The sequence below is a fragment of the Anas acuta genome, chromosome 20 (genome assembly GCF_963932015.1).
Source record: "Anas acuta chromosome 20, bAnaAcu1.1, whole genome shotgun sequence".
Classification (NCBI taxonomy): Eukaryota; Metazoa; Chordata; class Aves; order Anseriformes; family Anatidae; genus Anas; species Anas acuta.
This window is the reverse complement of record NC_088998.1, coordinates 7,112,569-7,140,205: the sequence shown is the minus strand read 5'-3', so window position 1 is coordinate 7,140,205 and position 27,637 is coordinate 7,112,569. Positions and strand designations below refer to the sequence as shown.

Genomic DNA, 27,637 nt, shown 5'->3' with positions numbered 1-27,637 from the left:
TCCCGTTACATGACAGGTCTTTATTTTCAGGCGCAAGATTCACTTACCAGAGCTCGTGCGCAAAGGTAAGATTGATGGTTTCTTTCTAGGTCTCATAGCATCAGGCCTCAGCACAAAAGTCAGGCACGGTACAACCATCCCTTCTCAAGCCACAGCTAGAAAGGGACAGCAGGATACTGCCGGCACATAACATGCAGGATTTTGACACAAATGCCAGGTAGCAGCCTGGCTTTGCATACAATGCACCCAACTTGTGTTAACGCAGCCTGGTGCCGCATCCTGAGACAGAAGCACACGAGACCCTCTCCATGCACAGCTCTGCACACAGGAAACATTGCTGTTCGCTCACTCAGGACAGACGTGCTGTATTCCAGAAAAGAAAAAACACTTAATTCTTAGGAGAAATAATTCCACTTTTATTTGAAATGTTAATGATGAGAGGAAGACTTTCTTAAAAATAGTTTTTTTTTTTTCCCCCCACACCCCATTTTACTGGTTTTATTTTTTGTTAAATCAATACTGTGGAAAGAATACAGCAATACCTAGAATAAACCGCTTGCCTTTTTTACCTGTGTAGATCTTCGAGAGCTCTATCCAAAGAAACTCAAGTGTCATCATCAATACGTGTTAACTAGATCTTTGACTAAGATTCCACAGTCCTGTTGATTATTCATCACAAGGACTCACTGGGCCCAAACAAGCCTCGTAGGCTTTAATCTGCAGTTCGTGGTGCCGCCACAAGAAAAGGATTCCAGCTGATAGAGCAGCAGCAAGAGCAAAACTCAAGGCACATTTGTATAAATGAAAGCTCTTCTGTTCCTATAAAAACAGGCAATAAAATATACAAAATAAGTAGAATTATCTCCATTCAACCAATGTAAATCTGCCTTCAGTCTTCCCTGAGGCACTAGTGGAACATGAGGAAGACTCATTGTTACCACATTTTTAACATTCACTCTTCACTATTAAATAAATTAGACTTACTAGTGCAAAAGGGAAAAAAGAATTCTGGCTGTTTTCCTTTTTTTGTGTGGGGACTTTTTTCACTCGTTTTATCTTTATTTCTTATTTTTTGCTTTGCTCCGGTTCTTCATAAAAAAAAGTTACGTCACTAAGAAATATGCATTTGCACAAGGAAACAAGAGGCTATATATTTGCCAAGTTAAATCTTAAAATATTTTTGTATGCTGTACAAATATACATCATTAAACATTTACAACCTTAACTTCCTAGCTGACAAAATTCACTGCCATTCCAAGCAATGCAGCTGCCCAACCTTCCTCTTCAACAGCTCAAAGCTATCAACTGACAGGTACAAAGTCCCCTTCACAATTAGGGACTGGATGTGAAAAAAGATGGATCTACTGACAGCAGTAGTATCACTGTAACAGAGCTGTACCAAATATTTTAAGATACGTTCTTTGCTAGATAGAAACTTGGGAATAGACTTTCAGTAATGAGCCATTATTGAAGGTACTAGAAGTCAGTGAAAGGTCTTTCTTCGCTTGGCAATGTTCGAGTGTGTGTTCTCTGGTGACAGCTCTGATGTTCTCCTCGTTAAAGCACGAGGGTCTGTGTTCCCCTTACTGCTATTACATTGACCTCCTTCATTGATGGCTTTTGGATTGTCTTTTGGTAAAGGAGCTCTCCTGTCACCCTCTTGCTGAGCTGCATAAGGCAACCCAGAAGGCGTGTCACATTGTCCCATTGTTTGCTGGGGCTTCTTAGAAGTTTCTGTTCTGGAAATCCGATCCCTGGAAGCTGAGGTCACATCCAGACACTGCTGTGACGTTGATCCTGGATGGCTCTGGGCTAACCGACTGCTGTCTTTTGGGACCTGTTCCTTCCCTTTTGCTTCAGTCCTACTGGCCAGACTTGCCAGCCTTGGGTCCCGTGGTTTCTCTTGATCGGCAGTGAGCGCTGCAGCCCCCATCAGTGAGGAGACACTGGCTCGCCGGGAGTCTGCAGCCTGAGCCCCCTGTGGCTGTTGAGGCCCTCTGCTTCCCTGCAGCGCTGCATGGCCGTGACCAGCAGTGAGTTCCCGTGGGCTGCTGGCCTCACTCGGGTTTGCAACCTCACCCCTCTTGCTGCTGGAAGAACAAGCCTGTGCTGGAGGAGCATCCTTTGCAACTACTTTGGTGGGTGGCTGTCCAGCAACCCTCTTCTGTGCTGTTGGTTTGAGCTTCAGAATCTTAACAGCATCTTTTTTGTAGGTTTGGTCTGACGTCTTGATAATAGCACCTCTTCTCTGAGCATCCTGAATCAACTCATTCCAATCTTTATTTTCCTTTAAAATAAAGGAGAGAAAAAGACAACCCCACCCACACCAAAAGAAAATAATTATCAGAAGGAAATCAACACATATGGACAGAGATGTCAGAAGATGCAGAACTCCTTTAATCAAGGTACCCAACAAATGTAATGGAAGTCAGTTATATCCCTTCTGGAATGGAAGGATCTAAAGTTTGTTGTGCAAAACAGCAATAGGTACTCTGGCTGCTGTAACACAAGGAAAGTACTTTCAGCAATCAGTGAACTAATGTTTAAGTGACAGTTTCTGTATTTATGCATGCCTAGAGTTCCCTCAGAGCGTGAAACATGGTTTTAATGCCCTCTAGTGGTGTAGCTAACACCCCTTGACTCAGAAAAAGAATAAAAATCAAGTACTGTAAGACATTAAGTCTATTCAAGAGCACTCCTTGCACGTTTCATTTGGCTTTTATAGTTCCCCAAATATGTAGTTCTTTTTCAGAAACGTCTGGTTCAAAAAGTACAACTGAAGACACCTCAAAAACTGACTTGACCTAAATGGGTAGATCACAGAAGATTATTTGATTAACATTGTGCCTACCATGAGTGTTTTCAGTCTTCCAAGGATGAAGAGGCTGAATCTAGCTCGGGTAATTGTGACATTCAGACGCTGAAGACTTGCCAGAAACCTAAAAGACAAAACAAAATCAAGCTCCTAAAATAATTCTTGAAAGAGATTTGTAAGTTACAAGAAAGAGACAATATTCAGCTTAAGTGAAATGACTGTAACAGAAGCAGTTACAGAGAAAACAGTTCATAGCCAACTTCCAGATCCCATTGCAGCATCCCTGCTTCACATGAAGGGCTTTGCATGAATTGCATTTTCATTCTTTAACCACTCAGATTCCTTGCAGGGAATTCCAGTTCTTTCCAACTCTTCCTATCAATGTTTCCTTTCTCAGTGTAAATCCACTCAGTGCCAACTGCTGCTTCCTTAAATGTTCCTCAAAGTACAAAAGACATCAACCTCATTTCACCTATCAAGATTTAAACTTTCTTTTTAACTTGAACTGAAATAGATTAATATTTGGCATGATTAATGGCAAATTTTTTTTACTGAAATACCGAACACTGGACTTGAATATTTTATTTCAAAGGTGACCTGCACTGGAAAAACATGAAGGAAGACTTGCTTTGTCATGCTTCAAGATCTGAAAAGTACATTGCTTGCAGAAGAAAATTTTCATATTGTATCAAGAGTACCTAGCCTGTTTCTGTGGGATCACCAACCAAGGTACTGAAACCTAAACAGCTAAATGTTTCATGTATTCTTAAACATTGATTCCCGTTATAGCTTATTTACCTAAAATGCCAACAAACCTTCAAAGGGAAAAAAAAAACACCAACAGTTTCGCAAACATTTCTTCTCTAATGAAAAGGCTCTCAAAATACACAGCTTATTCTATCCTAACAAAGTTTACAATTGAAACTCAAGTTTTTGTACAGCTTGATTTAAATAGGTACAACATCAATACCTGATACTGTGGTCAAGGCACTGAGACCTGCCACTCAGGAAGTTCACAACCCCTACAATAAAGACTGCAAAAGTCCCAGAACCATCCCAGAGGATTTGGCCAGGGCATGAAAAAGGACAGAGGCAGGAAGAGGAGCAGATGAGTGAGTCCAGCAGCACGTATGATATAGTTCTATAGGTCTTCTGGTGGAGAAATGGTCTTAAAAGAACACTTAATATTCTTATAAGCTTTTAAAACTGAAAGATGACAAGATGATTGTCACAGGAAAGAAAAAAAGAAAAAACTGTCATTTCTTGAGTTTTCCCCTCTCTTGCAAGTTACCTTCAGAGTAAATTTAAAGCTGGACTAGCAACCTTGGAGACCAAAATACTTTGCTCAGCTATGAGACGATCAGTAATGGTGATGCAAACTTTCCAGTGACACCTGACCTTGTAACAGAGCTGTCCAAGTCATCAGCACATACAGCTTCTAAGGCATTGTATTGCCAAAAATTTATTACATAAACCTTCAGGGCAGTAAGTTGTAAAGTTTTCTTCTGAAAGAACAGATAGAGGTTAAGTCCCAGGCCAGCCAAAAGCATTGGCAGATTTTAGCTGCCTTCAGTTTCCAAACTCAATCAACTAGATTAAGACATCTCTCCAAAAAGCATCATTGCTTACTATACAGTTTGGGTCCTTTCCTTCCCAAAGCAGTGTGGGTCAGCACAATTACAAGCCCTTTATCTAGCAATTAGGAAATTACTACCAGAAAAGCTTAAGTGGCTTAGCAAAACCTGGTGTGGAAATAAATTCTTTATGTGAACAGCCGTTGCATAGATTAATTTAAAAGCTAATGAACTATAAGGAGGTACATTTCTATTGCCTTTTTTAAACTAGAACAATCAGTGAGTTACAGAAGTTATTATTAAAACAAAATAATAACTGCAGTAGCATTTGGGGGGATAAACAGCTTACTTGGTATCTAGATCCTTCTACTTCAGATTGGAAAATCCTATGTAAATGATCAAATCTGCAAGCTTGAATCGAGACTTTCTACAAATCTCAAGTCCATTAATCTGTGAATTAAAGATGTAGCTGCTCTGATCACATTCCTAACAGCCTATGTAACTAGTCAGCAGTACTTTTACAGACAGAATGCTACATTATCAGTAAAGTGACAGTCACAAAAAAAAGGATTTAATTTTAAGAGAACAGCATTCTGAAAGTTACAATATAGAGCAAAAGATACAAAAAAAACCTGCAGCAGTACTACACATAGAAGTTTCCAAGACCAATCCTGCCATAACAAAACAGTGACAGGCTAAGACAGACAGGCAAATTCATCAGCACATAATGCAGAACAATGCTTAGCATTTTCCATGTCCCTTTTGTTTGGAGATCCCAACGCAGTAACATCAATTCCCGCATTATAATAGCTTTTAATCTGCTGGCTGTAGCGACTTGTTCTCTAATAACTTTTCTAGTAATCATATTTAAAAACAATGGCAATATAGTGTCATTAGATATGGGAGTTGCAAAGCACTGAAGAAAGACATACCCAATTGATCCTCTAGTGCTGTTTGCCCGGACACACGTCACTATGATGCAGTCTTTCTCTCGTCCCTGGAACGCATCCACTGTATCTACTTCTCCTGGGCTGTTGAAGAAAAAAATACCAAACAGTTAAATTGTTAGTTGGATTTTTAAGCAACACGCTGACGCAAATGCCATAAACTACTCTGAATGATCAACTGTCAAAATTATCCAGACCAAAGTTTCTGATTCTAAACTTAAAAAAAGATTTCATGTATGAACATAAAAGAAAGTTTGTTTTTCTGAGGCCAGGATCATTGCTGAAAAGCTCTTTGGTTCCACATAGGTTGGAACTTTATATTTTCTTTCAAGTCTGCTTTACGCAAAAAAGCATAAATGAAAGCATATAATGAAAGCACAAACACAACCAATGACTAAGAAATGGTATGAAAAGGCCACGTCAATTTTAAGAGGAAATGCTTGGAACATCCCCGTCTGAAGGCCTAACCAAGTTCCGATTTTGGCAGAGAGAAGTTTGAGAGTTTTTGCCATGGTATTAAGAGGGTGAGGAAAGGACTAACAGGCAAGAGCTAAGAGTCATTTGAAACCTCGTGGTTTCTTTACCCGTTATTCTTAAACACTCTGTCTAGTTCTTCTTGAATTTTCTTCTTCTGTGCGCTGTAAGGGGTAATTATTCCAATGCGACGAAGACCCAGATCCTTCCGTTTTTCTTTAATTGTTTTAATTAATTCTATCACCAGCTTCACTTCCTGGGGATTGCTAAAAGACCTAGACAAGAGAGAATGGAAACATTAAAGAATTACGTTTGACAGCTTTTGAATCCGACTCTTCAGCCCAACTGGAAGGCGAATTTTGAGTCAAAAACATGATTTTGAACTTTTGGAACCCCCCTTCATATACATACTCAAAAGACCTTTCCAACAGGCCCTGACAAGGGACTAACAATGAGAATGCTAGCAGCAAAGGGCTACATTTCATGTTCCCTTAAAATTATACAGCTTTGCTTGCCTTACAGAATATACAAAGGGGAGGACTGAGCCTGCCATCTTCTGGCCTTACCAAGGCACGCAGCTGTGAAAAACAAATGACTGATAAAATAATCAGAAAGTCAAACTGTTACTAGAGTTAGCAGAGACTGTCTACTAGATGCAAGTGAATCCCAAGAGTCAAAGCAGGATTAAAACTAGTTTCATATTAAAAACTTAATACCTACTTTTAGTAAAAAAAATAATAATAATAATAATAAAAAAAATATATATACACATAAATTAAATAAAATTAAGTTGAAAATACAGTTCTGACTACTTGATGCATATTGGGAACAAGAGGAAAGCAGACAACGCTTCTGCAGGCAACCGTTTCTCAGCAAGTCTAAAATTTGGCAGAGTGGATTACAAGACTTACTCATTGTCTCGCTCCTCGCGACCATCTCCTACATCAAAAACAAGGTAGGGCTGGAACGGCCAGTCTGAAGAACATCTGTTCTCTTCTGTTGCTCTGTAAACAACAATCTTAATACTAAGTAACCACAAAAAATCCTAAAAACTGATACATCATTTATTTCTCGTCAGCATTCTAAATTACCAGCAACATGCAGCTTTCAGTGCCCTTAATTTTCACTGTTACCTGCACATACTGAGACCTAAAAATGAACTCTGTGTAGTAAGGAGTATGCTCTATTTTAAGTGATTTAGTTAACTTAAGTATCTATCATTGAGACAAAATGCAGGTCATCTTCCATTAAGCAACTTCCCCCACAACTCCAAGAGTTTTTAGACTAAAAAAAAAAAAAAATCCCGATTTGAAACTCTTCTCTGAAGTCCCCCCTGCTCAGAAATCAGAACAGAGCTACTCACCTGTCAGTCTTTAGAGCCTTGCCATAAACATAATTGGATGGGAAAAGGCAGATGTCAGGGTGCATCCTGTACTGCACAGTCAGCTGCACAACTGGCAGACTTCGTAAAACATTCTTCTGCACTTGCTCTTCCAGGTGTCTGTGCAGGCGTGCCATCAAGGACTGATCGTAGCCATAATCTTGAGCTTTCTGCCAGAGGGAAAACATACGTGATTTCTGTGGAATTAGGTCCCAAATTAACAATAGGAATTTGCTTTCTGGACTTGAAACCATTCAATATTTTCTTTTGAAGTTCTAAATCACTGATTAAATTACAACTATTTGCACTTCAGTTTTTTTTTTTTTGTCTTACTTACTCACTAGATAGCACCAGCATCAATCTGAATTTTGTCAGTGTAGTCCTCAGTAAGACAACTTTCCTTTCTGAGTCACAACATACTAAAATTTTAAGCACAACAACGATGAAAAGGAAGATCTTCCAGGTGGGATCTCTCTAAACAAGCACTCAGCATTCAGAAAATTCTTCTGGAATTCTGGCTTCTAGAAAAGGCAGACTGCTTTAACTCTTTTCTTTACCAGATGTTCAAAACACCTCCTTACTGTTGGATACAAGAAAGTGTTCCTGTGTTTTCATCCTTAGAAGGCATCTGTAGGGTGAGGAAGTCCCCACACAAACAGGTAGTCTTCGTCCTCCACTGCTTAAGGAACGTGATGCTGGCTGAAGCTCACATAATGATATAACAGAGCCTGCAGCAACAAAATCCACCACAAAGCACTAAGCTGCACTGAAGTTTGTGTTGTCGTAGCTGTTCTTACTGGTGTATGAAATTAGTTTGAAGCTATGCCAGGTAAGTTACAGAAGCTGCACCCACACTTATACATTAGCTTTACTCAAACATCTGAAGACAGCATTGATACGGTCTCCAGATACCAGACTAAACAAGAATTGCTTGGCAGGGTAAAATGCTGTAATCTGATATGTACTGGGACGTGCCACTGAAGTTGTCTTTTACCCTTTTACAAATTTTTCATACTGTTCTTGTACTATACCCAATAGATAGTAAGAAAAAATAGTCTGAACACTTACTACTGATTTTACAGTAGGAGGAAGCTGTTTGGGATCTCCAACAAGGACGAGTTTGTTACAGCGATGAATCAGTGGAATCAGCGTTTCAACCTCACAGGACTGCCCTGCCTTTTGTACACGTAAACAGGACAAGAAAGTAGAAGTTGTAACCAAAAGAGTGGAGGCAAGTATGGTAAGTTTCCTGTAATACAGTCAGAATTAACTCTGGAATGCTTTTTAAAGTTTTCTAAAAAAAGAGAAAAATAAATAGAAGGATTTTTCCCTAATGAAAACTCCAAACAGATTTTTCTTTTATTATTAAACAGGCAGAGCTTTCCAAACATAAAAATATAACCCAACCACGTAGAAATCTCTATAGCAAGAACCACACTTCAGCCACAATTTTTAAAGTAAAAGATGTCTGCCATAAAAGCACCAAAGAATCAGCAAAAGAAGCAATTAGTAGTTACTTTTTCTTCTCTTTGCTCTACATGGCAGGACAGGCTGGTTACCAGTTAAAATGTGGGAATGAAGCAGTTGACCCACAACATATTATAGCAGCAGCCAGTCTCAAGTAACCTAAGCAAAGAACAAGGCACACTTTAAACGTGGAACAAGCTGCAAGTCTAAATAGCTTTACTGACCTCATCCACGATGACACAGCTGAAAGGATCAAGTCCTTGCCGCCAAAACGCATGCTCCATGAGATTTCCTCCGCTTGTGCTCAGCGTGCAGCAGATTATGTCGGACTCCAAGATGATATCTGTCTGTACTTTCTGAGAGTGTCCCCGAACCTTCAAGTGCAACAGGACACCATGTCTCCTCTTTTATTTTAGTGTTTTTGAATCAACTTACAGCAATCTCTAACTGCCTGGACAATTCTAACTGCCAAACAAATCATTTGTATACATCAACCCAGTGGAACTCATCTCCATGACTACAAACAAAAGTCACAAAAGTCAGCTTGAAGCCACCACTTTTCTTAGAAAGGCTTAAACATCTCAGCTCCAGTAGGACCATAATGGACTTGAAAGCAGTGACGAAGATAGATCCTAGTACATGAGGATAGTGGGTACATTTTTATCATCTCCTTTGTGCAACATGCTGTGTTTCCTTTTAAATTTACCCTCATCTGTTAAGAGTGAATTAACATATCCACATTTTTCCCCTCCCCAAAACAGAGCCAGAGCGCACCTGTACCTCATACCAGACTAAACATAACTTACTCAGTTTATCTTCTTTATCTCTTTACTTACTACTTGATTTACAAAACGGTCCCAGCTACATCAAATCCAACTCTACACCACACTACAATTAAAGGATACAGAGTATACAAACACATTAGCTGAGGTTTAATCAAGAGCTGCCCTGAAAATGAATTCCTACCTCCTTTAGTTGAGAAGCAAGCTGCTGTCTCTCCTTTGAAAGTCTGCCAATTTCATCATCTATCATTTGATTCTGTGTAGGCAAAAAAGAAACCACATAAATATCAGGAATAATTAACACACATTTGCCATATACCTTTTTTCCTTCCATACTCAATACTACATTCTCATATTTCTGTGCAAACAGAAAAATGGTTTACCAGTAAAAAAAATCTACAATTTCAACACAAATGCCTATTTTTAAAGCAACTAAATTGAAAATTTCAAGTGCAAAACATATTCCAAAGTCTCAGATATTAGGTTGCCTTACTACTTATTTCCACATGAACAAAAACAAAGCTTTGAAGTAAACAATGATTTTAAATCATTAAGCCTTATAAATATGGTTACACTGAAATCAAGCGGTGATAAAACCGTAAGATGACTATTCAGCCCTAGAGCCATAGGTTCCATGACTGAGCAGCTGAGAATACTAGGATAAACAGACAAAATTTATGATATATAAGTTCCTCATTCCATTTCAGAGATGGCTTAAAGGAAGAGTTCTTTACTCTTTGGATACATTTTTAAATACAAAAACACAAACAGGATTAAAAATATCATCATCTTATATATTACCTCTCTCTTTTCACATCTGTGCATGGCACGCTGACGAGACAGCTCGTCCAGCTTTTGATCCAGAGCTGCTTTTTTCTTCTGAATATCCTGGTCACGGTCACCTGGCTTTCGTTCTATAAAAGATGAAGGAAAACACATCGAGGAAATAGAACAACTGTTACAATAACTGCATTAAGTCATTAAGAATGAATGGACAAACTCATTTTCTGTTGCAGTTTCCCTATTATAACCTTATTTTGGGCAGTAAAACGAAGACAATACACTTTTCTTGATTCCAACTGTAGTTCTATAAAGCTGCATAACTGGATTGTTTAAATATGATGGCTTTAACTTTAAAAAAAAAACAAGACTTAGCATTGCTTAACTTCTATGTTTTTGCTTAAATTTTAGGCCGTATGTAAGCTGACACTTTTCCAATAAGACTGAGAAAAATAATGCTTATGAAGCACTGTGGTATGATGTGCCACGCTGCAGAAAAAAAAAAAAATCTTTTACCCGATCTACCTTCTTAAAGAGCACATAGTCCCAAGTACACCAGGTGCATAACATTATCCAGAAAACTGAAGGCAAGTCTGATTTGTTTGTTACTTACTCATTCTGTGCTCAACTTGCTTATCCAGGCTAAAACCCCGGACTTCACTGTTGATTGATTTTTCGGCACCCAGTCGCACTAATTTGATATCACCACAGTTTCCTGTTTACAAAATCAGAGTCAAAAAGTGCTTAGATTTCTCTAAGTACCTTTTCACTTTGGTTTGAGAAGAAAAAATAAAATGTAATCATATCATGGATACCACATAAGGCTTTTCCTTTTCTGCTTTTCAGAGGACTGCAACAATTTGTACTAATTTAAATGCAGGAACAGAAAAATTCAGTAATTCCATACTGAGAAAAAGAGATGTTGCCTATGCTTTAGTTGTGCTTAACAGTTACTAATGTTATCTTGAAACAGCAAAACTACCTCTTAATTCTCAGGCTTCTTCATCTAAAATGTACAGAATTCCTAAGTTAGAAAATATTAGAAAAGTACTATTTAGCAATGCAGTTGGTATGGAATTAACTTCTGGTTAGAAAGAAAGTTCCCACCACCACCATCACAGACTAGATGCCTTGCTCAGAACTTATCTGCTTTGTATTAGCCACAAACTAGAAGGAGAAAAAAGTGAAAGGTTCTGGCACATCAAAATTTTCAGATTGTTTAGGGTGATCAGTGAAGTCCAATTTTATTCAATACAATAGTAGTACTGTGTTCAAATCCTTAAGGGGTACTTAAAAAGTGGTGACTTCATATTAACACTAAGAGGAAAGGGTCAATGTCTATATAAAGACACAGGTATATGTTTAAAAATGAATGAATTGTACTATTTGAAAAACAAAATCAACAACAGTATGTGTGCCAGTCATGTTCTGCAAGAGAAAACAGCTGCCTAGAGCAACACAGAAGTATTATACCTAATCAATTGTTCCAGTTTCTCCTTCTGGTTTTGTCTGTCTAAAAGAGATTTTTTTTAAATGAACCATACCCAAAGGCTCTTGTCTGTTTTGGCATTTTTCCTTAAATGCAACGATGATCTTTTTCATGAGTTCATCAACTGCAGCATTGGATGGTGCACAAACTAGAAAACGGTTTGGCTTGATCTTGGAACTTGTTTTTTGAGTTGTTTTCTCATTCCTAGTGTTCTGTAGATTAATTAACAATAAACCAGAACAGTCTCTTTAGATTGTTTTCACTTCTATTTTAAAAGCCAGACTCTACACTCATCTTAATCAGCATGCAGGGAATAGGTACTATTGTAACTGAATGGCTCTTAAAGCATACCTGTTGTTATTCAGTGTAAGGCAAGTCAAACACATAAATACTATATGCACAAATTCCTTTCAACAATTATCTACTTGATGAATCCATTGAATGCTAATGTGAAAACTAAATTGGACACGTCAAATAACACTTTTAAAAACACCTTAGCATTTTGATATAATAATGAGTAAATGTTTACTACCAATTTACATGTTCAGCAAGTATGTTTTCTTCTAATTTTACCTTCTAAGTTCCGTAAAACAAGCGTTTTCCAAAATGTCCAAAAGGTGTTATTTCCACCATTACAGCTTATTCAGTGCTGGTTTTCATTCAGCTTAATGAATTACACCACTAGCAATTACCAGTGTTACACTTCAACTCAGCTATCACTGACTTCTATAGGGAAACCAGACACCAACACGACGATCACACCATATTCACCTACCCCTCTCAAGACACGACACAGAAGTCCAACTATGGTTTTTGATTTCCCGGTTCCAGGTGGTCCATGAATGAGGCAGATCTTGGGAAGCCCTGGATGTTGTTTTACCATGGCATAAGCTGTCTCAATGGCTCTCTTTTGATCTTCATTGTATTCATTCATATAAAATGCCTGAAGGAACAGACAAGAAAGAAAAATAACGAATTACATAACTAATATGACTAAACCCTCCACACTCATTTTATCTATCTTCAGAATGTCCCCCACCCCCTAGCTAAGACTCAAAAACGCAAAGGACAAAGCTTTTGATTCCACATTTCCTCTAGATGTATATCTGTTTCTGACTCAAAAGCGGTGATGAAGATTTTGTCTCCTCTACAAGACTTTAATTTGCATTACCTTCCCCATACGAAGCCTTATTTCCTGAACAGACACCACTACCTCTAGCAAGGGAGGGGAAAAAAAAGAGAAAGCTGGTTACAGTGCAACAGAAACACCAGAATAAGTTCAGCCTCCTTCTCTATCTAACCAATCAACCAACTCTGAAAACCAGACTGACTCAGTGCTTCTTTAAACTGGACTATTTGCACTTGGTTGTCTCCAAAATTAGCATGCAAAACCAGTTTTGCCGAACTCTCAGAAGCCAAGTGCCCACTTGCCATTTTTAACTATCGCTTCTCCTAGGTCCAAAACTAGAACTTACAGCACTTTCTGAAGCTACAGGCAAGTCTCTTGGACAGAAATCGTTGTAATTTGGTTCTAAGATGGGTTTAGCCAAGGGACTCCTGCTCAATAGTAGTAGACCTTTGAACATCCGTTGTGCAGTCACTAGGGAGCCAACCACTATGCACTTCACTTGTGTATTTATGAAGAACGACAAATTGCCTCGAGTTTGCACAGAAAGATGACAGACAGTATGCTGTTCCTTTTGTCCTATTAAAAGTGGGGAAAAATGACAACACGTTAATTCAACAAATATTCAGAATGTTAACTGGAAGATATTCAAACAGGTTATACAGAGAATCAGGTGCTGCCTTCTATTAGATAGAAACAACTAATTCTTGGGGGGGAAAATACTACTTTCTAAAACGGCTCTGATCATATCAGTCATTCCATTAAGCCAGACCATCGCTGTTTTTATCAGGCAGCACTGATCATAATACTTAGGAAACTTGGTAGTTCACAATGCCAGTTAGAGAAGAGTGTGAAGGTTTTATGCAATTACGTCACAGCAATTCATGGCACTTTGTATCGTACAGTACTGCACTCCTGAAGATGCATGCACAGCACTTACTCATTAGTTTCTGCTGTAACACAAAGAATGAACATCTGCATTGAAGTCCATACAAAATGCATGAAGACCTGGTCTGCAGCCTCAGTTGCCTTTTTTTTTTTTTTTTTTTTTTTTTTTTTTTTTTACTTTTAACAAAGCTTCTAGTACAAAATAGGCATGCTGCAGTGAAAAAAAAAAAAAACAAAAAACAAAAAACAATCTATTTCCCCCAAGTATGTGCTATACTACAAGCCTCTTCAGCCAGATTTAACAAAAATAAGAATTGTACCATGAAACACTAGCCCGTTTACTTACTAGTTAAACAGCCAGATGCACGGGAAAATCGCGTCACAAGACCAACGTGATTCACTAGATGGTCCTCCATCTCACCGTCTTCCCCAAAGGCGTCTTTGGCCTTTCGGACCACCAAAAAGATTACGTCATCCTCCTTTGGATGAAGCTGCTTTGCCAAATCACTTTCTCGAAAATGAGCTACCCAAAACACATTTAAAAGTTAGAACAGTGCCCATTTTCCTTTTACAACTACTCCTTGACTAGTAAAAAGCTACAATTAACGTGTTATTATGTAATAATTATGTAATTATTATGTAATACCTACACCTGATAACTTCTAAAAGCTATAGGAAAATCCTTATTAACTTAATCCTGCACCCTTAAAGCTTGAACTGGGTAAAGACAGAGCAAGTCAAGGACTATTTTATTTACTAAAAGAAGTTACATGGTGAGGTGGGTATAAAACCAGGAGATAGTACCACCCAGATTCCTACTACAATGCTGCTCCAATTCTATGACTCAAGACACCACTTTCAGAGCTGAAGAACTGTAGCAGCAAACAAAATGTATCAGGTGCCAGGAAATGCACCTTAAATTCATCCAGTGAATCTATACCTGTATTTTAAAAAGAAAAATTAAATAGCAGGGCAAAAAAGCTGTCACCCAATCCTCCTAAAACTCTTCTAAATTCACGTAAGAAAATTGCAAAAGGCACTCATGCTTATGTTATGTACTTATTTCTACCTATGTGTTCTGGCTCATTAATAGGCACTGTCTACTTGAAAACAAAAACACTGTCTTAATTAAAATAATAATTAAAAAATAAAGAAAAAATAACACACTCACCTATAAAATCCGCTGTATTCATGTCCGCAGAGAAGTTCTGTAAGTGGAAGTAGTAACTCTTCTCCCTTGTCTTCTGGTTTTCTACCCACTCTTGTGCCAGCTGCATATTAGAAAGTAAAAGGCCATCAAATACTTAGAAGGGTTTAGCAATTCAGAAGCATAGCTTATCATGACTCCAAGTAAAAATACTAGGAAGAAATAAATTAAAGCTAACATACTAAGACATAGAAAAGTCTTACTGTTTCTTTTTAGCATATGCATACACATTACATATGAACACATACACAGCAAGCAAAATGATTTTATTTTTCCTGTCATTTTGAATATACCTTTCTTACAAATCCCTTCAAAGCAAACATGGGTTTTCACTGCCTTGCATTGTCACCTTTAATACCAGCATCATCCTGATACTGACTTCATTTTTTAACATATTTCTACTGGAAAAGTAATACGATGACTGAGCTTAAAAGCATACAGCTTTTAATTGAAGAAACAGTGCTTTCTATTAAACTATAAAATTAAATTGTTTCGAAAAACAATATTACTTAGATTAACCTACCCTCCCACATAAGTTCTCAACATGAATCCAAACGTTAAATTCTTACTCTTTTACAGAAGCTGTAATTGAAAAACCTCTGTTTCTAGAACAAAAATTGCTCTTTCAAGCTTTAAATGCTATGAAGAGGAACAACTTTCTTTTCTCCTCCTTTCACATGTTACTGTGGACGGGTACAAAAAAAGCCCTTATTATTTGCCCTAAATCATTGCTCTATTCAGATCCATATATGAACCGATCAGGTGACATCATTTTCAGAACATAAAGAAATGTTTTACATTCTCTGTTTATCTCTTTCCAAATTTTACTAGTTTTAATGAAAAGAAATTAAGAACTAGATAACTACTTACTGTTTCAAAGGCATTTAGCATCATCAAGGGGAAAAATGTATTAAAGTAGTCATTGTATCCCTGAAATCTGACAGGAACAGAGGCCACTATGGATTGCACAAGATTACTTGGAGGTCCAAACTGGCTGGAGTTCACAAACATTTCGTAGGTCCACTTCAAGACTTCCGTAACAAAAATACTGTGATCACGCTGCTGAGCGCCAAGAAAGGAAACACGTTCTTCTCGGACAGGCCTTCTAGGTATGTTTGAAGCATTGTTAATAAGCTCATTTCGTGATTGGAGAACATTTCTAGAAACACAGGGTTGAGGAGTATTACTAGAACTTGGAGTTTTGTGCGTTTGATTTCCTGTTGGTAGAGCCTTTCCATTTGGTGGTCTTACCACAGGTTTTGCTGTGTTCACTTTGCTTTTTGGTGTTGGTGGCTGTTTTTTAACATCTTCAAGATCCTTACTGAAGGCCGCATTCCGTGAAGAACTTACTGAACTGAAAATTTTGGTAGTGGAAGGCTTTCTTGTTCTAGAAGGTGGCAGGGCAGAAGGCTTGGCAAACAAGTGATCTGATTCCGAATTGGTGGATGAATGTTTACTACAGTACTCTCCTGTTTTTTCCACTTTTTCCATACAGTCTTTGTATTTGCATTTCACAATAGTCAAGGGTTCATTTTGATGAAGCTGTTCAGCAGTTTCTACTTCCATTTCCTCTGTATTTTTACTAGCAATAGAAGTATCTTTGAAATCTTCCTCCTGGGAACACAATTCCATATCCACAGGATCTAACTGAGTTAAAAATAAATCATCCTCCTCCTCCTCACTGTTTTCACTTGGCTTACATCCATTTTCATTTGATGTTACCATCTCCAACTCAGGCTGGACAATGCAACCTCTTTCTGAAGAGCTATCTTTATCTCCAACAGCTGCAGCAGAACACAGACTTGAAGCCACAGGTACCAGAGGAACCATCACATTGCTATCCTTTGTTTTTCTGTTTGAGTCTGAAGAACCAGGCATTTTAGAGACATGCGTGGTTTGCACAGCCTCCTTCTTCCCAGAGACACTTTTGATTTGTTCTTTCTCACTGGCAGATGGACAACAGGTCGGCTCCATTTTTTTCTCTCTTTGCTTGTCAACAGCTCCTTCAATAGATGCCCCATCAAAAAAATTAGCCTTTTGCTTCACAGACTTTGTATCCGTTGAGCTAACTTTTTTGCTTTTACTCTCAGAACTTCGGGCAAAATTTTTCACTCTAACATTTTTGTTGGGCCTTGTCTGCCTTAAAAACTGAAGATCTTGGCAGGCCAGCATTTTTTTGTTATTCTTTATAGACAAACTCTGAGGTGCAATTAGTTTAGCCTTCTGTTTCATTGTAATTCCAACTTTCCCCGCAGCTTTACCATAGCTACGCAATTGAGCTAGACTCTCTAAGGAGCGCTGGGATAACTCAAATGCTTTGCGGGGTGCCTTTTTCAGCCCAAGTTTTTCTACAGTTGACGTTGGTGCAGGACACTGATGAACTTTCTTCGGAGGAACCACAGCTGGTGACGTCCTGCCAGGTTGAGCACTTTTTGATGTAATTTGAAGCAGTTTTTTAGTTTGTGCTGCTTTAAGAGACTTTGTTTTAGGACTTCTTTGAATGGTTCTTGCCACCTTAGATTTTGCAGTATTCTTACGTGGGCTCAGAGTATTTTTCTTAAGTGCCAACTTCGAAGCTAAAGTGATGTTAGAAGTAGATGCTCTGGGTTCAGTTGATTCTGCATTCAGACCAAAGCCTTTATCAACAGTGCTTTTGTCTGTAGAATTCTCCAGTTGATCTTTTGCATCTTCTTTACTAGAAGATTCTTGCAATGTTGAATTAGCTACTTCTTCTGTATTATCAGCTTCTTTCTGACAAGAAATATTATTTATCTGCTTTTCTGTTGAGTCTGCTTGTTCCGTATCACCATCACTTACATAATCTGTATCATAACCCCATTCATTTGTGTGATCCTTCGGTGAGCTATCTGAATGACTATTACCAACCGATGTTGAAGCACAGTCCTGTTTATACTCTTGAGTTTCTTCCATGCTATACGCTTGAGTATCCTGCCAGACTGAAAAGACATCAGCTTCTGTTTCAAACTCAAAGTACTGAGAGTCACAGTCTTCAAGTGGCAAGGGAGAGCTTGGCATCTTTGATTCTAACGTAGTATCTTTAACATCACACTGCACTTCTGATAAGGGCTGTTTTTCAGGACATACATTTTCATTCTTTGTTTCCTCTTGGGCAGTGACACCTTTTTCTTCATCAGAAGAGTCTGAAATTATAATGACTTCATTGTCAAGGCACTCTGCATAGCAGGGAGACTTGTTACTCTGGGCATTGTCGGAAGATCTTACAGCACCTTTCACTTTCCTTTTAATTTCACATACATTGTGATGTATTGAGCTTTCCTGACTTGAATCTAAGGGAAAATTGACACTTTTTGCATATGCAGCTAAAGATAATTTACTAAGATCTGTATCAAGCTGTGAGTCTGTTAAAGTATCCTCAGAAACCATCCTCGCAAAATCCTTCTCTTTCTTCCCCACTGAATCGCTGTCTCTCTTGAAATATTTTGAAAATACTAACTTGTCACTTGATTCACTCTTTATCGCTAGTGGACTGATTAGAGGAGCGTTGGATACATCCCCCTTATTTTCAGAGCTAGATGGAACAAGACCACTTGCTGAATTTTTACCTATACAGCATGTCTTTGAAATTTGACCATTGCAGTCATAGTTAACTAAATTACCTAAGTTAGCCCGTCCCTGGTCTGAAACTTGCATGGTAGGGTCTTTCTTAAACACAGATGTCAAAAATGAACTTGATTTTTCTTGAGTGGATACTTTCTGTGGTAATTTGTCACTAATCCCTGAAAGCAAAGCACTGACACTTTTGTTTTCCTGCAAGCCAGGCTCATTTTTAGAGGAGCTGAGGCAGTCTAATGGCATCTCTTTTGGTTCCTGTTTAACGGGAACCATTCTGTATTGAAAAGCACTTATCTCCTGCATACTTTCAAAACTCCTTGAATTATCTGCTGATTTTCCATCTCCATACACGGTATTCACTCCCTGATGTTTAAAACAGTCTTTTCCTGTGCAACATACACGTTGGTCTGCTTCTGCTGCACTTGCTGAACTGCAGCTTTTCAAATCATGTGATGGCTCTGGTGGCACCTGTCCTGAAGGCCATTCAATTTTCTCTAACTTTATTTTCAAACTCTTGAGTTTATGTGCATCTACTTTAAACTTTGATGAGGAACCAGGAGACACATTTTTCTCCTTTACATCTGAACTGTAAACACATTCTGGAGAACCAAAACTAGTTTGAGCAGACAGATGCATTGGTGTTACAGGTTCTGCTTCACATTTGTTTTCCAATTCTCCACGTCTTCTGAAATCCGAACACTGGGCATTTGGATTAAAACACTGAATATCCATACCACAGTTCCCTGACACAAGATCATTGTTCCTATTTTCCTTAACTTTCCCATACATTTCTGTTGTGAAAGAGTTCTGTTTGCATTCCTGAGGTGCTGTGTCATTAGGTTCCTTTTTAATATTCACTGAGAGGCAGTTCACAGATGTCCAAGATCTTGAATTTTTAGGTGCATCTTTACATTCCTCTTCCCATGCACTAGTTCTTCTAGCAAATGAGTTCTCTTGACAATCTTCATCCCCACTTTCCTTTGCTGTGAAGGCAAATGGTGAACAAAGGCCATCTCTGCCATGTACACCCATCTTATATCCATCACCGGGTACAGACTTCTCTTGCTTCACAGAAACAGTAGGCGAATTTGTAGAGTTTATATTGTTTTCCACAGGTACAGAGGCATTTAGTGCTCTGCCCTTCATGCTTCTTATAACCTGCTTTAAACACATTTGCAATTCCTGTGTTTCTTGGATGTTCAGCTGCCAACCTAAAGATAGATTTCCTCGCAGAAGGAGATTGAGTTTGTCTAGGTATTTCTTGCAGAGAGCATGCTGACCGATTTGATAGCCTTCTCTAAGAAGGCTGCGTATCAACTGGACGCAAGCGTGCTGCACAGAGTTAGAAGCCTGTAAAGATGGACTTCTCGTGTGGTTTCCAGATGCTTTTTCAGAGCACCGTGTGAATGCTATTGCTGGAAGCTTAGCACATCTCACCACTGCCTCCACCCATTCTTGTGAGCTAATCCACAGCAAATGCAGGCACTTCTTATTTCTGTGCAGTTCAATAATTGACACCAGGATCAAGAGAAAAAATTCAGAGACTTTGTCGCACTGCCGGATTCTTTCATTAAGAATATCTTTGATTTCCGAGCAGAGGTAGTGAATGACCTCTACTATATATGCTACACCCAAGTCCTTGAGATCCATAAGTGACTGAACAAATGGGATGAACCACAGAAATGTGCTGTGATGAACACGCATATCTCTGCCAATATCAGACTGAAGCACGCTAGCCAGTGTTTGCATATCTTCATACATATTAGGGCAGTAGTCTGGACAAATGGCAGTTTTCCACCCAGTATCCTGAAAAAAGAAAAAAAATTACCATGCATCGTTATTCATATCTGCACAGTTTGATCTGCCTTTTTGTTTCTTAACCATGTTACTTTCTCTCAAACATGTTAACTGATAGCAGATCTCATATCATAAATCAAAATTAAATGGAAGACAAGAAAATAAGATGGAAAACACACAGATAACAGAAATCAGTTCTTACAGAGTAACCTATGAAGTAAGTGCAGTGTTGGATTTACTCTAAAAATAATTTAAAACCCTCCACAAAATCACACAATAATGATTTAATATTCTTGATTTGCAACATTATGAACATTACCAGTAGAAAGCGAACATACTCCCTTCTATGTATTATAGATTATTTAAATTGTCAGTGTCATTCAGTGATCAGAGTTAAAAGGAAGGCAATCCGATTTTTAATACCTTTTGAGGCTTTTCTGTGTTATAATTATATACGATCTGACTGCAAGTAACCATTTCATCATCATAGTCTGGCTCCGGTTCAGGTTTTGTCCTAAGAAGAAATACAAAAAAATATATATAACTATATCATTTCACTTAAAATTCTGGAATTCTCATAATTCTGTCAAGAGTCTCATACATGGCAGTCTTCTTTAAACTCAAGTGCAAGTTGGTTATAACATTAAACACTAAACAGTTAGCAGCCCTCCTGATTCAGGAAAAAATCCTGAAAAGTATACCAGGCATCAAGTAGTCAAAAGGAAGTAAGCGTACTTGTTGAAGTAATCTCAAGAGTTTTATTGGCCCTACCTCAACTTTTCACTGCTTGAAGTTGGCATGACCTGATTTTCCTCCTTGCCGCTTCCCTCCCCCCAGCATAAATTAAGGCAGCACCAACAAGGAAACCAAGACCAAGCTGCTATGCTACCCGATATTAAAATCATAAATCAAAATCATAAAATCTGTCCTAGTATCTTAATAAAACTGACCTCTTAAAGCTATTGCGTATATTTTTTATTTCGTTGTTGTAGCTCACACTGTTGATAATGGTTTGAAAGGCTTGGACGGGATCAATAAGCTGACCCCATACTTTAGATCCGAGCTGATCCAAAATAACCATGAAACAATGCAGCGCTGGCCAGAAGGGGTCAGTAGAATCATCTGAAACATACAAATAATATTGGAAAGAATTGAAATGCAAGAGGCCTGCCCATTCTTGGACTATTAGTTTTTGAAATTTGGAAATTAGTAGTTTTTCACCAGTTAGGTGTTTTGTTTTTTTTGTGTTTGTTTGTTTTTTACTAAACACTAATATCTATATAAGTACGTAAGTTCCAACTATGCTTTTTAACCCAGAGAAAGCAAAAGGAGGAGGAAAAAAAATCACTTATCCGTACAGACAGACACTGGTGCTTATGTCGTATTTAATCAACAGGAACCTGGATAACTTGTTAGGATTTCCCTACTCTGTAAAACAGATTGTAAAACGGATTGTTCCAGGCTATTTTTTGCAGCGTTATTCTAAGAAGCGAGTGCTACTTAAATGCTGTGACAGTTTATGTTTCAAATTTAAGATAGAACCAATTCACTGTCCTTCATCTGTGTTACTCCTTCTTCATATAAGGTGAGATGATATCATATCCTCAGACATACTAAGCTTTTAAAGACCTACTTATTTTCTCTGAGAGGCAAAGCCACTCTTGAGTTCATGTGCTGTTCTAAAGCTATGCTATGGCACACAGGCTACAAGGACAGCACAAGGGCTACCAGTCTGAATTCTGAAGTCTACATTCCCATCTGTAAAATCGGTTCCCTCAAACTCAGATGCCTATTCAACCTGGGCTTGCAGTAAAGCTCTGGAAGACTCATCATCATCTGCCAACAAACGACTCTCAGAACTTTCCTGACATGTAAGGTACGTGGTAAATGTCTTGCAGTTCTTGTCACTATTAACATTTGCTAGGCAATTTATAGGATCATCCTCCTTTTGTTACCATCACTAATTATTTCTTAATTTAAAAGGTCTGTGTTGCAAAAAAGATGATAAAAAATGCAAAAACAATCACAGCTTGAAATCAAGATATAAATACAAAAAATAAAATCTCAAAGTTTCTGAATAAGCTGTTAAAAACAAAAAGTTTTCAGTTTTTCCATAATACATTGCAAACATTTGGGGAGGGGGACACAACAAAATGGAAGGATGAACAAGATGGACAGAAAAGTCAGTTCTTTAAGCCAGTTCAAACAAGTCAAAAGAAGGTGTTTCTCTACTTTAGGGCTCAAAATTTAAACTTTGCACCACAGTGAAATGTTTGCTCCCACACAACCTGTATATTACATGAAAATGACGTGGTAGAAATGATTGATTTGTCCTCTCAAAGCACTACCATCCTCTCTCCAACAAGGAGTTTGTATTGAACGTAGCTTTACAGTATTTTTAAGGATTGTCCAAATATTCCAAAATATTAACCATCTCCCAGAAGAGAAATAAGCCTCATGGCTGAGATTTTTATCACATCAGCACTACACTACTAAAAATGTCCTCAACTAAATGATAAAGATGAAAAATAGACCAGGAACTGCCTTAATTTCAGCAGCCAGAATCAGTTACCATCTGCTTCTTTCTCCATGGTGTGAAGTATTGACTGCATGAAATCATTCTGTTTGTCTGGGCCCAGCAACAAGGAGTCCATAGCTTGTTCTTCCAGCACTGTGAGCAACATACAAATCCCTGAAAAAGAAACAAACAACCTATTTCTGAAAATCTGTCCAACTTTCATCAAATCAAAGCACTACTTCTTTCCAAACATCACTACCAGCGTAACACTTGATCGAAGAGATCAGCAGCAGTGTGAAACTCATCACCTCACTACTGAAGTTGTGCAATGTTCGGTTTTCCCATTTGACACTCCCCGAAATAAACAGCATCTACTTGAAATAGTAGAGCTCTGACTTGAAGTGCTTACCAGATGAGGGTGATTACAGGTATTAGTTCATTTCTGATCAGAAATACTCACCTAGCCAATAGTTCTTGTAGTTGGTAGTATCATATAAATGAGCTGGCAGAAGGATGAGTTTGCCCTTTTCAATCATTGAAGAGCTGTAAATATCTGGACTTTCAAAAAGCCCCAACTCAATGACTTTAAACAAGCAAGCCAACACTTCCTGTAAGTCATAGTAGTCATCCCTGTCAACCTTCCCTAAATTCCTTGCTGTTAGAATGGCCCATCGACGAATCTAAGAATTAAAGCAAAAAATATAAATCAAGTACAAATTAAGATCGCAATGCTGCACAATTAACAGTCACTGCTACTACAAACAGGACACCGTATTTTTTAAACCAATATTTATTATCTGCATAACCATATACAACAACAGTCAAGTTGCTGAACTTGCTGAAAATGAAGTACAATATTACTAAATCTTTTACCATTTCTAAGGGCAATCTGAAATTCTCTACTTCACATTGGTGTCCAAGATAATCTTGTAAGAAGTACAAGAGTCTTCACTATTTCAGGAAGAGTAACTGCACTCCTACTGAAATCTCATTTTAAAAAAAAAAAAGGCAAATCGAACACTTATTCTGAATGCAAACACTTTCTCATCTTTTTGTTAAAAATAAGAATTTGTTCTGATGTTATTTAAAACTAACTTTTAGCGGAACAGAAAATGTAACTTACCACTTCATTTGGGTGTACCAAGAAGAGATAAATTCCTGGATATTTTTCAAAGACCTGAAAGGAGTCATGACTATGTTCCATTCTACAGAGCACTTCTACACAAAGCTCACCTAAAAGGAGAAACACAGTTACAGTAAGAACTCATTTATAAGCTCACATAACAAAAAACAAATTCAACTACTTGATTAAAAAAAAAGGTACTTTGATTTAGCCAATTTTATTTTTTTTTTTAAATCTCCTACAATACAAACAGCACCATGCCTTCCAACTATATGCTACAAGATACATACTGACTTTCTCATGCAGCAGCAGATACGGGTATTTCAGTATTTCTAGAAGGGGCACTCGCAGGTTATTCTCAAAATCTGGACCTACGTAACCGGACAGCTGTGTCTCTCCATTCTCATCCACTATAAATAACTCATCATCTTCTCCAGCTTCTTCTTCCATGGATTTTCCTATGTGGGCTATGAGACGGGAGGTTTCCAATTCCCACAAAACCTATTCAGAAAGGGTTAAAAAAAAAAAAAAAGTATAACGTTTTCTTTTTTAAGGAAAGCAATTAAGTACATTTATTATTATATGCAGAAACCCTGACTCAATTTCCAAAATGCACAATTTCATTTTGAAAAGTTTCTTTCCAAGCATGCTGTGAAAAAGTTTTGACACAGAATTCAGGTTGCATAAATCACAACATTCTCGCGTCAGAAATAAGATTATAAAGTGATTAAAGAAAAAGAGAGTGGCAGTCAAACTTCAAGCTTTTTTGTATCTCTTAAACAGCTTCAATAAATATTTCAGGCCATAGATTACACAAAAAAAATTTGTTCCATTGGCCAACATAAAGAAGCTCACAGTACAAAAAACAGTCATACTCCAAAACAGGGAAACGATGATTTTAAAATCTTGTCTTCTCGTGTATTTTGCAATGTATCAGTGGAAAGGTGTAACCAACAAAAGCAGACTGACTGACTTGCTGAATATTTGTACAGGATTCTTCTCGCATACTATTAGCCATCTAAAGCAAGTGCTCCAATTAGAAATCGAGTTATTTCCTACAATCAATACAAACAAAAAGGCACCATCAGTGGTCCAGTTGCCCCTTTTATTTCCAGTCTTTGCTCAGGTGGGATTGCCCTTCAGTGGTATGCAAGATTGTGGACTTCAGAGAAATCTAGTTTAATCTGAAGAGCAATTGTTTAGACACCTGCACTACGATTACTTAGCTATGAGCATTCATTTTACAGACGTATATATACACACCCCATACACATGAAAATAAGCTTTCCAAAATATGTAACTTAATGCTAATGAACAGCTTATAATAAAATAAGAATTTTGGAACGTTTTTGATTGTTTTTAAATTAAAGTCTTGCATGCTTGCATGATCACAGCTCTGAAATTCATTGTCGTAACCATGAATGAGAAATGAAAACTAAACTGGAAAAGGAACAAATCTGAAACTGAACAGAAACTGAAAGCAGGAAGAAAGAGAACACCTCACAAGTAGAGCAGTTCGTTTGGCAGCTGGTCTCTTCTTTCAGACCTCAAATCACCACACCATGAAGTTCAAACTGTAATGTCTAGTCAGAAACTCACCAATACTCTTTTAGTTATTGCTAATTTGAATATATGCAAAACAAGCAGGTCTTTTTTTTGTACTGGGTTACAAGAGAAGCACGGTTAAAATGCAAGATACCATATTCCCCCAAACTAGTAAGACAACCCCTGCACAAACCTCCTCCGTACACTGATGCCAGGCCACAGAAACCCCTCCTGAAATTCTCCTTCACTTCCAAGTTCTCCTTGCTCAGTCAAGCGCAGGAGTGAAAACACTTAATTACCTCATGCAAGCTTGGCAATTTCTCCCTTGCTTTGTGGTATTCAACCACACACTCCAAGCAGTAACAGAGGTCATCGTTGGATCCTTCAAGATCTTCCGGGGACAGCCGTCCAGAAGCATAGCTCCTCAGGTACTCAGTGGCGTCGGGACCACTCGGCGTACACCATCGACATGTGCTCATTCTTTAGATGGAAAGAAAAAGATCGACAGAAGACTTCAGAGCGAGCAGCCAAGCATTTCCTTTCAGTCACAACAGAACCTCGTTTCCAAACGTAACAAGTGATGGAGTGATTCATACAATTCATTACCTATGCACCTGCTTATGCTCTCAACTGCTTTTATATCACACAAGAAAATGCAATTAAACAAAGAAATAGAGACTAAAGCATTACACAAAAGCTGCCATCCTGCCGCATAGCAAACATTATAAACACAGCACTGTGAAAAAGTTGCATTACATAATTTTCAAACTACTGAACAGCAATGCATGAAAATTTGCTTTTACGTACCAGAAAGCCCTTGCTCAAGCTTGTGCACTTTCAAGAAGCACAATGCTAAATTTTAATCTGTCGCTTTGCTGATACCTATGAAACCTAGGTCTAATATGTAGCACGTTTAATTGGCTTTTTTCTTAGTCTCCTGCTAAAAATTATAGGTCAACAAATCCCTATTGTCAAAAAGGAAAGGATATTTATGGAGGACTTTCCTATCTTTATTATTATGGTAAGAAAGCATCATAAAATTCTCACAACCTGCATTCTTCAAAAACACAGTTTCTTCACCAAGAAGCACTACAGGAATCCCAGGTCACACCAGTCTAAAAAACTCAATGGAATACTGTAAAAGTATGACCGCTTGGAGTGACTGTAAAAACTGAACAGTGGCAGCTCACTGGTACTTCACACAACAAGGAATGCAAAAGAAGAATCAAGATAAAGCTGAAAGATGCGTGTCCTCATGCGGAACGCACCCAAAGGAAAATAAAACAGCACAAAAAAGCCATGTGGTTGTTTACCTTTGGAAAATGATGGGACTTGCTGTGCAGGTGTTCTCCGGTCACATGATGGAAAAAAACCGCGCTGCCCTGCAGCTAGTGACGGGGGTTGACGCCTTCGGCCATCCGTGTCCCGGGTAACCGTAACAACTCTACTTCGGAGACCTCGAAGGGAACGGTAACCATTAGAAATCGGCTCAGCTCGCTATGGTATAGATTTAATAGCTTTATCCTCGCGTTAAACCAACCCTTTGAGGCGCTGAGCGCCCTCCACGCCTCAGCCGCCCCCCTGAGAGGCGGGCAGGGCGCTGCCCCCCCCCCCTCCCCGCTTTGTTCCAGCGGACCCGGGAAACAACAACCGCTGGGACACGGCCCGGAGGGGCAGCGGCGGCACCCGCCGTTCCAGGCAGAACCCCCGCCTCACAGACACGCCGTAACGGCCGCCCGCCGCAGCACCCGCCCGGCGCGGCCCTGACAGGACCCGGGTGCGGCCTCCCCCCGGCACGGCGCCGCCCGAAGCCCCTCACAGGCCTCAAGGGGGTCCCCAGCGAGCGGTGCCAGAGGCCACGCCGGGCCCGGCTGCAGCTCCCCGGGAGCCGAACGGAGCCCAGAACCCAGCCCGCGGGGCCACCGAGGCCGGGCCGGGCCGCAGCTCCCCGCCCTCACCTCACCTCCGCTCCCCTCAGCCACCGCCGCCCCCCGCCATCTGCCGCCCGCCGCCGCCGCCACCCCCCGGCACTTCCGGGCTGCCACCGGAAGTGGGCGCTGGGAAACCCGGGCGCGCGGGGTAGGACCGGCTTCCCGCGAGGCCCCGCCCCCTTTTCCCACAGGCCCCGCC

General features: G+C 39.0%; 1 protein-coding gene across 3 annotated transcripts; it reads right to left on the bottom strand.

Moving 5' to 3' along the window:
* Nucleotides 1-392: 392 nt before the first annotated feature.
* SETX (senataxin) lies at nt 393-27,624 on the bottom strand. 3 transcript variants are annotated; one of them, XM_068657004.1, is made up of 26 exons: nt 27,471-27,624; nt 26,821-26,964; nt 25,807-25,987; nt 24,253-24,463; nt 23,963-24,072; nt 23,300-23,519; nt 22,894-23,013; nt 21,272-21,443; nt 20,745-20,835; nt 15,801-20,330; nt 14,895-14,994; nt 14,070-14,246; nt 13,185-13,414; nt 12,485-12,652; nt 11,765-11,921; nt 10,834-10,935; nt 10,242-10,354; nt 9,625-9,696; nt 8,883-9,032; nt 8,260-8,367; nt 7,174-7,361; nt 6,722-6,814; nt 5,921-6,085; nt 5,322-5,420; nt 2,852-2,939; nt 393-819 (listed from the first exon to the last, which is right to left on the bottom strand). In XM_068657004.1, exons 3-26 carry the CDS (start codon nt 25,984-25,986, stop codon nt 667-669), a joined length of 7,797 nt encoding a protein of 2,598 aa, XP_068513105.1. In that variant the 5' UTR covers nt 25,987; nt 26,821-26,964; nt 27,471-27,624; the 3' UTR covers nt 393-666. The 3 variants fall into 3 exon arrangements, with proteins under 3 accessions (XP_068513105.1, XP_068513103.1, XP_068513104.1); XM_068657002.1 differs by lacking the exon at nt 393-819 and adding an exon at nt 903-2,287; XM_068657003.1 differs by lacking the exon at nt 393-819 and adding an exon at nt 903-2,287 and having other exon boundaries at nt 27,466-27,587.
* Nucleotides 27,625-27,637: the final 13 nt, after the last annotated feature.